Source organism: Plectropomus leopardus, chromosome 22 (assembly GCF_026936395.1).
Source record: "Plectropomus leopardus strain MGB_pleo_1.0 chromosome 22, ASM2693639v1, whole genome shotgun sequence".
NCBI lineage: Eukaryota > Metazoa > Chordata > Actinopteri > Perciformes > Serranidae > Plectropomus > Plectropomus leopardus.
This window is the reverse complement of record NC_142197.1, coordinates 8,451,345-8,465,369: the sequence shown is the minus strand read 5'-3', so window position 1 is coordinate 8,465,369 and position 14,025 is coordinate 8,451,345. Positions and strand designations below refer to the sequence as shown.

Sequence of the window (14,025 nt, the reverse complement as noted above, 5' to 3'; positions counted from 1 at the left end):
AAGGCAAAATCCATTTTTTCTACTATATATTCTCAATAAAATAGTACTTTTTTTTCAAGATTAAACAAGTACTAACTCTAGTAATAAATACTGCTGTATAAAATGTAATTTAAGCTTGAGTTTTTTTATATTCATACCTTTCTCTATGAGTTGCCGCCAGCGTTTGCCCCATTCTGTCAGCTGCTGTGCGTAGGATTTTTCAATACGTGCCCGCTCGTGGATACAGCTCATCAGATCATTACAGAGTCTGTTGCCATCGTCTACCCGTTTCACTGAACGTTTGTAGTTACCAACCTACAGAGAAAGCAGAAAGATAGTTGAAAAGGTGAAAGAAACTGTTGGTTATGGCTTCAGCTGCTGAAAAGTGTAGCTCCCTGAATCTAGTGGATTTATTTAGAAAAGAGAGGTATCAGCTTATTGTGTTGCAGATACGTTGTGGTGAAATAATATTCACTTGATTTATTCTACTTGATTTATTACTAATACTATGGAAGAAATAGGATCCTGGATTTAAGGGCACGAAGCGTAAAGGAATTCGTGCATCTCACCTCCCAGAAGCTATCGCTGGAGACATCGATCATGGAGTCATCGTAGGAGCCCGACATCGCTGCTGCCCTAAATTACACTCAGTGTGTAGGGCCTAGAAAAACACACAGAAAACAAGCATTTAATAGTGATTTTTATTCCTGATTTCGTCTCATTCTGTATGTCTCACAAAGACACTAAGAAGAGGACTTCCGTAAAAAAAAAAAAAAGATTTTTTTAAAAAGTTACCAATTATTTTGTGATTTTACAGTGCAACTTCAGAAAAAAGCAATTCGTCACATCCTGCTTCCAATGTCTTTGTATTTTTTTCTGTGTAAGACCCTGAAACAGACAGCAAAGGACACAAGCAATGTGCCCGTATATGACACCAAAACACATAGTTTTTCATTATATGACTAATTTGGTAGTAACATTTACCTGCCTGTGTGGCGGACAGCTTTATCAGATTTATTTGCCAAACATAAAATCTATTTGCTGGTTACGGTTTTACAAAAAAAAAAGAGAATAAACACATTCCATTTTATTCCAACATGAACAAATTAAAGGGAACACAACTGATCGATGTGTAGATAAATCATAACAGACATGCATGTTGCTGGGTTCGAGGATTGCTAAATATATAAAGCAATATAAAAGGGAAACAATTTTTAATCTTTTCATTTACAGACGGTCTCAGAAGCTTGTTCTCTCAACAAAACCAGCAGCTAAAGGACAACAACATCGAGCCAACATTATCATTATAGCACAACGACATACCTAAGATAGACTTAGACTTAGACTTAGACGACTTTACTGAGAAGAGCATGAATACTGTGGCTAATAACAGAAATAGTTGGGCGGAGTGATACAGACAGTGATGCAGGGGAGAGAGAGTGTGTGATCTGGTTTGATAATCTAGGCAGCAGGTGGGTGTTTTCATCCATTTCCATAACCTCACACACTCAACACACGATGAACTGAAACCACAGTGGTTGCTGGCAGCACACACAGTCTCAGCTAAACTGTGTGTGTCTGTGTGTGTGTGTAATTCCGACAGAGCGAAAAAGAAACTGTCAAGAAGCACACAGCGGGCAGTTTCCGCTTCCTTCAGACGGGTACCACAGACAGTCCTCTGTTACTCTCCTCTCCCCCTCTTCTCTCCTCACGGCCATCATTTCAAACTCAACAGTCCCTCTTTATTCATCCCCTCCATCCTCTTCCTCTCCTCCCCTCTCCATCAACGAGGAGCGTCTCCTCTTCACAGCCTGACTGGCTCCGTTCAGATCTAGTGTCTTGTAACCATATATATTCAGATTGAGGTTACGTTCAGCTGAGACGGACTGCAGCGGACACCTGGTATCGTCTAAAATGCATCTCAAGTGACCACTCAAGATCAGATTTTAATTTCCACCTCTGGGAAAACTGCCGCCACCACCAGGAGGAAAACATTTTAATTCAATAGTGATAATCAATTCATTGCTTGAAGAATGATTCATAAATTAATTGACGATGAAAATAATCTCTGCAGCCCTTGTGATCCACCATGCAGCAATTTGTATGCAACAAACAATTCAACACTGAGGTCATTTTCTAGTAAATGTAGACTAGAGGATATTTTTGAGGCAATACAGATATTTAATTGATACCAAAATCTGATTATAATGTGGTCAGCTATGTTGGCTGTTTGTTGTGTTTGAAGATTTGGATATAATTTGGTTAATTTTACAGTTGTAACCAAGAATTAATCAGCAACTGTTTTGATAATATATTAACCATTTAAGTCATTTTTCAAGAAAATATCAAACATTACTCATTTACAGCCTCTTATCTCTTTAGGTTTTGGATTTTGGTCAGACAAAATGAGTTGCCTTCCTCTTAAACAACTGTCATGGTATTTTTGTTTTTACTATTTTTGGACATTTTATGCTTAAAAAGATTAACTGATAATAAAAGTTAGCTGCAGCCTTAATCAAAATCATAAAAGGTGCAGCAACTACGTATGTGCATTTTATGGAAAAGATTTCACTCAAAATTAAATTAGTAAGAATGACTAAACAACAACAAACACAAAAAAGAAACAAATATTCAAAAAATTAAATAATATATAAATATATAACAATGCGGTATAAAAAAATAACCAATTATAAAAACATATGTACTGTAGTGTATGTGTAAGCAACCTTTTATTCAAATAAATGTTTAATTTTTGCCATTTTTGTACAGCAATTTCTTAGTACTTATTGCCCACCGTGTCACTCATAAAACCTCTCTTTCTCCATCCCACACTCTCTTTCTTTATTTTTTAAGACTGGGTCAGTTATACTCATTAAAATGTTAAAAATATGTACCAAAATACTCGTCTTTAAAAGTAACGGAGCTGTCCATTTGTGATCAGATCACACAAGCTATGTTTTAGCCAAGTTTGAACACATAGAGCCTCTTTCGGTTGAAAGGATGATGGCTGGTGCTTAGTCTGCTAGTGTGTGTGCGTGCGTGTGTGTGTGTGTGTGTGTGTGTGTGTGTGTGTGTGTGTGTGTGTTGGTCAATGGTCACTGGCCCGTGCCCTGCAGGGCAGGACGTGGACAGAGGGAAGTATTGTGGTCACTGCGAGCTGGGGAACAATCCTCCCTTTAATTGTGTTTGTAGTTTACAATCAGGTCAGTCAAACAGCCAAACACACACACACAAACATGTACACACAGTCACAGACTTTTTCTGTCAATTTTTCTAGAGAAAACCACTCGTTTAATTTTATTCAGCTTCCTCGTGAATGACAGCCTTGATAAAAGAGTGTGTGTACAGTATCTTTTTGCCTCAAAAGCTACAATAAGATCAAAGTATCTTTCTTATTCAGTGGCTTAATTTGATCACATTTTCATGTGACACGGTTTTTTTCATTCACTGTAATTATACAGCTTTGAAGACCAGAAAATGAAACATTTCCGCTACATCACAGTTATTTTAACGACAGCGTAGCAATCAGTCAAAACCATTCTATTAAGCTCCTTTTAGTAGCCCCTCAAATTTTCTGTCACATATTAAAATTAACTGAATTTTTTTCTTTTTTTACTACAAAAAAAGAATTTTTAAGATATACACTATTTTAAGATTTATTGAAATTTTGTGGGGAAATTTAAACGATTTATCAGAAAAATAACAGGCAGATTGTTAGTTGTATGCATCAAATCATCAAGGTGTATAAATTATTATATATATTATAGTTATAACAATATATTCCAACAACATTAACAAATCTTCAAGCTTTGCTTAAATGTGTTCTGTCTTCTGTCAGATCCGAAATCATCTTGTATCTAAAACTTTAGTTACACACACACGCAACAAATACTGTGTCCATACAGGGCAAAAATCCAAAGTTTTCTGTTGCTACACACCCTCACAAGCATTAATATCAATATTAATGTGCTTTGCGGACTGCCAGAGATCCATCACAGTCTAATTTTATATGAGGTGCGTGTAATAGGAAAAGGAAAACAATAAGAGCCCATTACTCAGCACTAAAAATCACACACTATCCAGCCCAGTTTGGTCCTCTTGACTCTGGTGCATTTCCCCACCAGCTGTCCATATTCTTCACTCATCAATCACTGCTGCAGCGCAAGAGAGGGACACATGAGGGACACATGGAACGAGCCACAAATATCTTCTCTAAACATGGCAACAAGTCCTCTGACTTCAGACACTGTGGACCACAAATTTCCACTGACAGCAAGATCACAGCAGCATAAAAGATATTTAAACAAGTGACAACATTTCCCCTGTATATTAATAACGTAATAATAGTTTTAGAAGATATTTACACACAAGGACATTTTGAGAATTAAGTGTGTGGTCATGTGGATCAGCACATTTAACGCCTAAACTAGGGATGCATGATAATATTGGCAAATCATCAATATTGGCCAATATTGGCCATAAAATGAAATATCAGAATCAACAAACATGCTTATTTCTGCCGATATCACAAACTGATTGTTTTTGTTTGTTTGTTTTTTAATATTGACAAATGAATCATGTTCAAAACATCTGGTAAATGACGCAGCACAGGTAACAAAACATGTCTGAAAGATATCCAAGTAAACTTAGAACTGATTTCAAATCATTTTAAATAATAATAATAATTTTTTTTGCACCTTTTGTCTGCACTTTTGCTATATATATTCCTGATTCTTATTTCAAAAATGTATTAATTAATTTAAATCATTTAGTAATTAGAGTATTAATTTTATCTTTTATATTTTATCTAATTTACTAATTTATTGTAAATCTGTATCCTTTGTTATGTTTTTATATTGTATTGCTCTGTAAAGCACTCTGTTGTATAAAATGTGCTATACAAATAAAGCTGCTTTGCCTTGATGACAAATCTGGATGAAGAATATAAATTAAAAACATTACACAGACGGTAAAACAAACAACTAAATAAATGAAAATACATAAAAAACCACTGGAGGTACAGGCATACAAACAATGAGGTAAATTCAGTCAAAGGGAAGAAAGCTCCATAACTTTCCCTATTGATATCAGTTTTCAGCCGAATGAGCTATTACTGGCATATCAGCAAAAAATACAATATCATGCGTCCCTAGTTTAAAGTACATGAAAATCCCTGTTTTCTTGTCTCATAAAATAGTACTGCACAGTAGGATAGACAGCTGTTAGTAAGACATATTTTGGAGGTCCTTAAATCTAGATATGGATAACCAAGAAGCTCTACTATCAAGATATACAACAACAACAAATGCAGATGTACGGAAAATGACCTTTTAGCCATCAAATCTGAAGCCACAACACATATTAGAAATTCCTTCATCACAAAATCCATTTCCAGGCCTGATGTAATCTACTGCAAACAGGAACAGCCGTCTGCACACCCTTGGCTCTGAAGGACATTGGGATTGTGTTAAACAATTGAACGCAGCTTGATCAACAACTATAAACAATGCTGTTGACTAAGGCCAGGTCCGAAGTCCACTCTACCAGAGAACACTGGAAAATCAAACACTGTGTGCTGCTATGCACAACCAAAATACACGCAGGAATGAATTTTTTAAGAATGTCAGATAGAGAAATCACCATTTGGCATTGTGTTTTGTCATCTAAATTTATAGTGGCAAATAAACACATTCTTGCCAACAAATGAACAGGTTCATCGAGGCTGCAGAAACTTGAGCAGAGGATCTTAGATTACAAGCTTAGTGATTACGTAATCAAACACGACAAAGATATCCATTAAAGTCTGATAAGCGAATGTACTGAGCATGCTGGAATTTGGTTGCTGACGACAGCCTCAAGATAGAAGTGAACAAATGCATTCCTCAGTGTTACCATGCCTAGACTGAACCTTGGCATGTTTAGCAAGTTCCCACACTGTCTCTACACATTTTGAAAAATTTGTATCCAAACTTGCACAGATTTACTTGCTTTAAAGTAGAAGTAGTTGACAAATTTGGGTGATGATTCAGAGCAACAGCTGCATGTGTCCAGCTGCGAGCTGAAGGGTGAGAGGAGAGGCAGATAGTGAGACAGCAAAAGTGAGACATGTGTGTTATTAAAAGCACATGAAAGCTGACAGTACTGTGCTGTAAATGGACACATAAAGTGACAGTGACCTTTACAGCCAGCACAGGGAGGGCAAAACTGAAGACAGATGAAGACGCAACCAAATATTCCAAATAAGCCCCACGAACATACGCTTTGCCACAAACCTCCTCTTACCCTTAGAGCAGAGGACGAGATCAGCTGCTGTATAACAGAGACGGTAAATGAATGTTGTAGCCATGTTATGCCATTGTTATTGTTGAGAAAGCGCTGCTAACGTGTATGTTTTATGTCACACCAAAGGTTGACACTTTTGGGTTGAATATCATGCCTCTTTTGATTGCGCGATGCCGCATGCAGTCTATAATCGCACAATGCAGCGGAGTGATGCTGCCAGCATGTTTTGATTCTTTTAAAAATGTAAAGGAAGCATAAAGAGGGGACATCGTAGCAGCTCTTTAGCACCATCTCTGTGTAAAAAAGGCTCAAATGTTTTTCAGAGTGCTCTGGAGAAACAGTGTCATGAATGGAGCTGAGGCGAAGGAAACAACAGGATACACAGACGGCAGAGATGAGCTCATACACAACTGACAGGCACATGCATACCTGCCCTGAAGCCATGTGTGTTTATGTTAGTGGTTGAAAAATAGAATCAGAGCTTCAGGAAACCAACCTGGGTGGTATTTTGTCACACACTGCACTCAGACTTCATAAATCACCTTATGTTTTCTATCACTTTTGACCTGTTGTGGATGTGGGAGGTTGTCTTATTTTAATGATTTAGCCAGGTCACTTTAGAAAAAAATCTTATCAACAAAATGTGGCAAGGACATCTGCAGATTAATGTCACACAATCTCAACATTTCACTCTGCCTCAATGTGGCCGGCCTACTAATCAGTAACTGCTGGAAAGGAAATGTGTGCACAGTAAGTGGAGTTATCCTGAGGGTTGCTGCAGTGTCATATTCAGTTTCCTGCAAAATATCGAGACCGCCCAGCCTTGTCTGTATGAATGTCAATGGGAGCAAGAACCAACACTGCTTACAGATTTTGTCTATATGAGAAGGCATGACTAAGGCCTACTTCTCCAGGGTTATAAATACAGAAGGAACTGACTAAGTCTCTGTATTTCCAGTTGTTTTCATTGTTTGTGGAAGTTAATATTGGTCAAAACCAGTGTGGTGTTTCTGCTGACCATCACAGATGTGAATATTACTTAATTAATCAATAAGCTATTTTGAAACTAAACCTTTTTGATAATGGATTCATCATTTTCAAGCAAAAAACCAAACATTACCTTCTCAAATGTGAGGGTTTGCTTCATTTCTCTCTTATGTCATTGTAAAGTGAACTAGGGCTGCAACTAATGATTGTTATTTTCATTATTGATCATTCTGTAGACCATTCTCTCCATTCTAGTTTGTTGGTGTTTAAAATGTCAACTAGAGCTGCAGCTAATGATTATTTTTATCAGTCAATCTGCCAATTCTTTTCACGACTAATCAATTTACCATTTAGTCAATGAAATGTCAAAAAAGCCCCAGGTAATGTTGTCAGACGTTTTCTTTTGTCCAACCAACTGCCCAAATCTTGAAGACTCTCAGTTAAAGTAAAACAGCAAATATTCACAATCACGAAGCTGGAACCAGTAAATGTTTGATATTTCGTTTTGAAAAATGGCTGAAACTGTCATTCGTTCATCAAAATAGTTAGCGATTAATTTTCTTTCGATTGACTAATCGATTAATTGACTAATTGTCACAGCTCTAATGTCAACAAATCATGAAAAATCCAACTACATTTTCCTTGGTTTTGTCCAACCAAGTCGTAAACTTTAAGTCTTTTCACTTAGTTAAAAAAAATGACAAAGAAAAGCAGCAATTTTTCACATTTAAGAAGCTGGAACCAGCAAATGTTTGACATCTTTGCTTGAAAAATGTCTGACAATATGGCTGAGAGGTAAACATTTGGCATTTTTCTATTAAATGGCTTAAATTATTATTAAAATAGATGCTGTTTAATTTTCTGTCAATCAACTAACCATTTAATTGACTAATCGCTTTTGACCTTAACAATTACTCAAGAAAACAATCAGCAGATTAATCCATAATATAAAATAACTGTTAGCTGTAGCTCCACTGACCATTACTTCAATCAGCAGAACAAATGCTAATCATGGGCACTGACTGAACAGAAGGTGATTACTTAACAAGCTTAAAAAGTACTATAAGTTTGCGCTCTAGTTTGCCAAAGCCCCAATGTCTTAATCACATGAAAATTGCTTATCTGTCGGTTTCCATTTCCTTCCTTTGTTGCATAAAATGCCTGCAATATCTCACAAGCTGGGACTGCAGCTGAGCTGATCTATCCCCTCAATATTGCGGTTTCACAGCGGGACATTGCTAAATCCCGCCTGGGTTATGAGAGAAAAAAAATGCAATAATTCCTTTGCATCTTTCTTTTTTCAGTAGGTTACACATGCACACAAGCTTGAAGGTCAAAAGTTTCCACAGAAATCGCAGTTCATGAACTTGATTTTCTTTCCCTCTCAGTCATTCACCTCTGCCCTTCTTCCTCATGTGAGCTCAACAGCTGCACGGGACTGCTGATCTCACAGGACAGCCTTTTTCGATGTGGAGCCTCTCGATTACTCACTCCCACCAGCACAAGCCTCACTGACAGCCTCATGCTGTGGTTAAGAGGCTCCAAAAACACCAGACAATGAAACCGTTGGTCCATCAACACCAGGTCAACTGTCGCCTCAACATAACTGACCGGTCCGCCTGCTCAAAAACCCCTTGCTCCATGGTCAGGGTAAAACAATGGCGTTTGTTCCACACTTTCAGGCATTTTCCAGTGGACACGCAAGCGGCAAAGAGAGGAACATAATGGAGGGAAATTCAGTATTACATGACAGGGAAGGGGAGATCCTGACGTCACATGCACATTTTCCTGTGGAAGCCCCTGTCCTGCACGCAGAGTCTCATGTGATGCTTTTAAAGCTGAAGACTTTTCAGGAAAAGTGGCCATGAACAGAAGTATTCTGTTAACCCTGTGACCTGTCATGGTGTCGTCTGTACTGTATGTGTGCTTTAGCAATTTTCTACAAAGACAGAGACCGCAGAAAAAACATCATCTGACTTGAGCATTTGAAACATTCTGAAGATACTTCACTGTATTTATAATGGCCAGAGGGACTGTGAATGAGGGATAAAAATAACAGCTATTTCCATTATCAATTTATTGGACACTTGTTTTATCACGAAAAAAAAAAGAAAACAAAAAAACTTTATGAGGATAAAAACAAGACAAGCAAATTATATTTACAATTATGAGGCTAGTGCTGACACTTTTTTTTGGCAATTTTGCTTGAAAAATGACCATTTTTTTTATTTTTTCTTAATTGTTGCAGAAAAATATCCTATAATCTCTTGACTACCTTTAAACTAAAATTTTCTTGACAAATTGATTTCTTTTTGGTTTATAACTATCAATAATAATTGACATTACTGCATCTGTCCAACAGTACAGATCCTTAAAACATTCATTTTCATTTTTGAAGACTAAGAAACCAGCAAATATTCACATTTAAGAGTGGGAACCAATGACCATTTGCTATTTTTGCTTGAATAAATAACTCCCAACATTCAATCAGTTATCAGAATATTTGCACTTTAACAATCTTTTGATCGATCACTCAATAAAAACACTAAATGTATGAGCTGTAATAGGACATTTAACAATTTTGGGGTGTCAGGTATGTGATTAACTTATGTCAAATACAGTCTTTCTGCTCTCTTGGATTCTAGCTCTGAGTGCTTGATGTTCACTCATACTGACAGGCTGCATGAAAAACATGATTAAATCCTGCTGGATAATGTCTTATATCCCTTTAACTGCTTCATGTGTGCGCTCTTGGAGACCGATAAAGATCTCTCTAAATGGAGAGCAGCCTGAACTGGAATACCCACTCTAAGTTTAGCTCGGTTCTGTGACGAAGCAATCAGTTCACATGGCCCCCCAGAAATAAGGAACCACATTGCTTTCACTACTGCTCTAACCATACAACACTAACTCACCTAACAACAGAAACCACACATATATATAAAAAAAAAACAAAAAAACAGAACTGTAACTAGGCTTGACTTATTCCTCCAGCTGCATGACAAGTGACTGATAACTCCCACTGATTCATGACAATATCATGAGTAGTGGCTGTTTGTCATGCTCAGAAAATAGGTTCTCTGTTTTACATGATTAATAACCCTGTGGTGGCAAGAATTTTACTGTATATCAGGGATACTGAAATTGCTTTGCTTGAGGGCCAATTTTGCAAAATGACAAGAGGCCAGGGGCCTGTAGCACCAGATCGATACATGTTTCTAAGATTTTATGACATTTCTCACATTTAAAGACATTTTTCTGACTTTAGAGCATTTCTAATTTTAGGATGTTTTAGGATTTTAGGCTGGTTGTAGGATTTTTTGACATTTCTAGGATTTTAGGACATTAGCTAGGAGTTCTGTCAGGAATTTGGGGGATCTTCCACTGGCTCTTTTTTCTCTTAAACTATGTTGGTTTGGGGGATGATTTGGCTGGCAGGCTACACGTTAAGTATCACTGCAGGAAATTATCATAATATTCACAGGCCTGATTCTAATGAAAAACCTAACCTTCCTTTGTGTGTACGCATTTTTGGGGTTAAATGTGCAGTAAAGGAGTCAGGACTGAGCCTGGCAGCAAACTGGCACTGCGCAATTCAAACCAATGCCTCGATTAGGCTGAGCACGGGGCATGAGAAAACAGACAGCCTGCAGGAACTGAGCCACCTCTCTCCGTAGAAAATGACAAAATTATGTAATATTGTATGCATGCAGGATGATATGGCATGGACCAGGGCTTATCTTTACTTGCGAAACCTGCCCCGCCCTTTATCACTCCAGGCAAAGAAACACTGGACTGTCCCTACCAAAACTACACAGCTGGGGTCAAACATCATCTATATATGAAATAACCCGGTTCAATACCACCAAAACATTCATAACAAGGTCATTTTGTGAACTAACTACGACTTAACGGTGTTAGCTTCACGTTAAGTCTTATAGACTTTCGATACTCTGAAACACCCAAGCAACCGTGCAATAGATAAGGAAACGACTTAAACTTTTATTTGATGTCTTGTTACACACCTAAGCTCACAAACGTGCTGCCATTATCGTAGCTTTTACTCAATTTAGTCATTTCAATTGCTCTTGACCACAGCACCAACCTCCTCCCATCGGGAAGTAACTTAACTTTAACGTTAGCCCCCTAGCTCAAAGGTTAACGAATTAGCCACAGCCCCTCTAGCAAAAAGTTAAAATGTAGAGCTTAAAAGTCGTGGTTTGAGCTTACCTGTCTCAAATTTATTCCTCTCGGTGGTTTAGGTTCAACTGAAGAGTTAACTCTCTTGGTGGTGCCGATTTACAAATCTTTTCGCCCGTTTTTCTGCTCAGCAGCGGCACCATCGATCGACTGACTGACACAACCGTCAGCGAGCCAGAGTGAGGCCCGGCGCATCCGGTCAAGGATTTCAAAATAAGAGCGACGGAGGACTACCAGGGGTGGAGAATTATAACAAAACTGAATAACCAAGTTGGGGTACAATTTTGAGATAATTGGACTTTATTTAAACATCTCCTTTCTTTACTTAGTCATGCATCAACTTCATTGCATATCATTGGAAATCTGTTCATGATCCTGCAAGGTAAATCTGACAGACTCACAAATCTAAATTTGCCAAATCATCCCAGTTTTTAAGTTTTTATAAACATATATTAGTCGAGTCTAGTAATAATCAAATGTATCTAATGACACTTACAAATTAACGCATCAGCTGGCTAATAGTAATCCAATAATAGAGCTGCACCAATTATCAAAAATGATTCGATCAACAGAGAGAAATCAGCAACTATCCTATTTTGTTGATAAGTTGATCTTGAAAGTCATTTTTTAAGCAAAAAATTCAAAATGTGATATTTCCTGATTCTCAAATATGAACACTTGCTGGTTTTCTAAGTATATAGATAATATTATTATCTATATATCTATAATAATATTATAGTAAAGTTAATGTATTGCATTTGGAAATGTTAGATGGACAAACAAAACATTTGATGAAGTCACTTTAGGCTCCAGGTTATTATATTAGTCTTACTTACTGTTTTCTATTGTTTTGGAAACCAAATCATTAAACAACAAAATCATCTACAGATTAATCAGTAACAAAAATAAACATTAGTCACAGAGAGTTAAGATTGCAACTTGTGTTGCCTAAATATAACATCAAACTGGTAAAATAAAACCAAAAAAACATGGAAAGGTCTCCAGTAATTAGGTTAAGTTTGTTTAAGGTATGGAGGCGCCATAAAAAATCTTTATTTTGAAATGCCCAGTCTTCCGCTATTGAACTATTTAAATCTGGTCAGCTTTATGCAAACTACGGAGAGGCGCGGCTGTCTGACGTCACATCCCTTAAAAAGTTTCTCTTGTTACTTTATCCTGAGGCACCCCAAGCAGCGGGACCTACTGTGAGGTCTGGGGCCCTCCAGGGGCCCTCCAGAGGCTTTTAGGGGTCATTAGCATAAAAAGCAGGACTTTGATTTCTCTTTATCTTTTTAAAAGTAAAACCACTACTATCCAGCGTGATGGTAAGCCCTAATGGAGCCTATTCTTAAATTTGGAGAACAAACCACTTGCCACAAACCAAATGACACTCTGGAGGCCCTGCAGAAGTTTTTTCATGCTTGTTAATCCAGCCTTAAATAAAGTTTTAAATATGCCAAATAATTATGGCATGAGATGCCATAAATTAAGAGGTTATCTATGTCACTGGCCATATAAAAATTAAACAATGAAGTAAACACGGCATGTTTTACTGCAAATTAAAGTGATGTTGTAAAGATAACATGTCTCCATAAGCAAAAATATATCAAGCAAATAAAGGCAGTATGTAAACAAAATTCAGACTCAGGTACCTTCATAGAAATAAGGAGTTAAATATGTCTGATGTTTCTCGTAATGAACCACCTCCACTGCTAACATGCAACTTTACTCATGCAGAAGCCATAAATTAATTATGTAATCTTGACAGAGATATATTTAATATAGAGTGATGTATTGACACATTCAGATCTGCAGTACATTGCCATTTTTGCTTTAGCACGTGCAGTTTGACCAGACTTCAGAGCTGTCCACAAAATAGAAAAATTGCATGTTTTAAAATTGTAAATCAACACATTTCTGTAAAATTCTGTAAACTTTTAAAGGCCCACTTCACCTAAATTAAATGACATATTTTCCCACTTTAAAATGAACATTTGTATTGTCAAGGCAGCACCAATATGGATATTTTATTCAAAGAGAGATAAGAACTAAAAGGAAATGATGCATTACTCATAGAGAGAGATATCATTACTGCTAAAAACTGGATGTACACAACATAAGCTGCACAGTTTATAACCACAACAAAGAAAACAAGTTCCTAATTTGACACCGGACACGTCTCAGAGCTGAGTTCATTTCAGTAAATTTAGTCTCTAGCAAAGGAGGATGTGTACGTCTTCCTGCCAAACAACCACACGCCATCACGTCTATGGTTTACACACCTGGCATTCTGTGTGTCGTAACCAACTTCAGGAGGAAACAACAAGGTGGAGGTGGAGGAATGTCAGACTTTCAAGGTCAAGGACCATGCAGAGGCTTAATTTGCTGCATGTAACAGCAAGCACATAAAGGTCATTTGGCTTTTAAAGGATTGACCTCTGATTACTCTAAACAGACAGATTAGATTCATCAAAGGCTTTAGGGCCCCTTACCACAGCGAGGTGACGAGAAACTATTTAAACTGGTTTAATTTTACCTTTATGATGCAAAGAAAGTAGATAAAGAAGCTTGTTACAT

At 37.2% G+C, this 14,025-nt stretch overlaps 1 protein-coding gene across 4 annotated transcripts in view; it reads right to left on the bottom strand.

Annotated features, from left to right (window-relative positions):
- Positions 1-11,637, bottom strand: part of pacsin2 (protein kinase C and casein kinase substrate in neurons 2) — a 28,114-nt gene extending 16,477 nt beyond the window's left edge. For all 4 annotated transcript variants that reach the window (XM_042511030.2, XM_042511033.2, XM_042511032.2 and 1 more), the window contains exons 1-3: positions 11,479-11,637; positions 549-640; positions 138-294 (exon numbers count right to left, since the gene is read on the bottom strand). In XM_042511030.2, the coding sequence (XP_042366964.1) occupies positions 138-294; positions 549-605 (214 nt within the window). In that variant the 5' untranslated portion in view covers positions 606-640; positions 11,479-11,637. The remainder of the gene's footprint in view (positions 1-137; positions 295-548; positions 641-11,478) is intronic.
- Between the last annotated feature and the right edge of the window lie 2,388 nt (positions 11,638-14,025).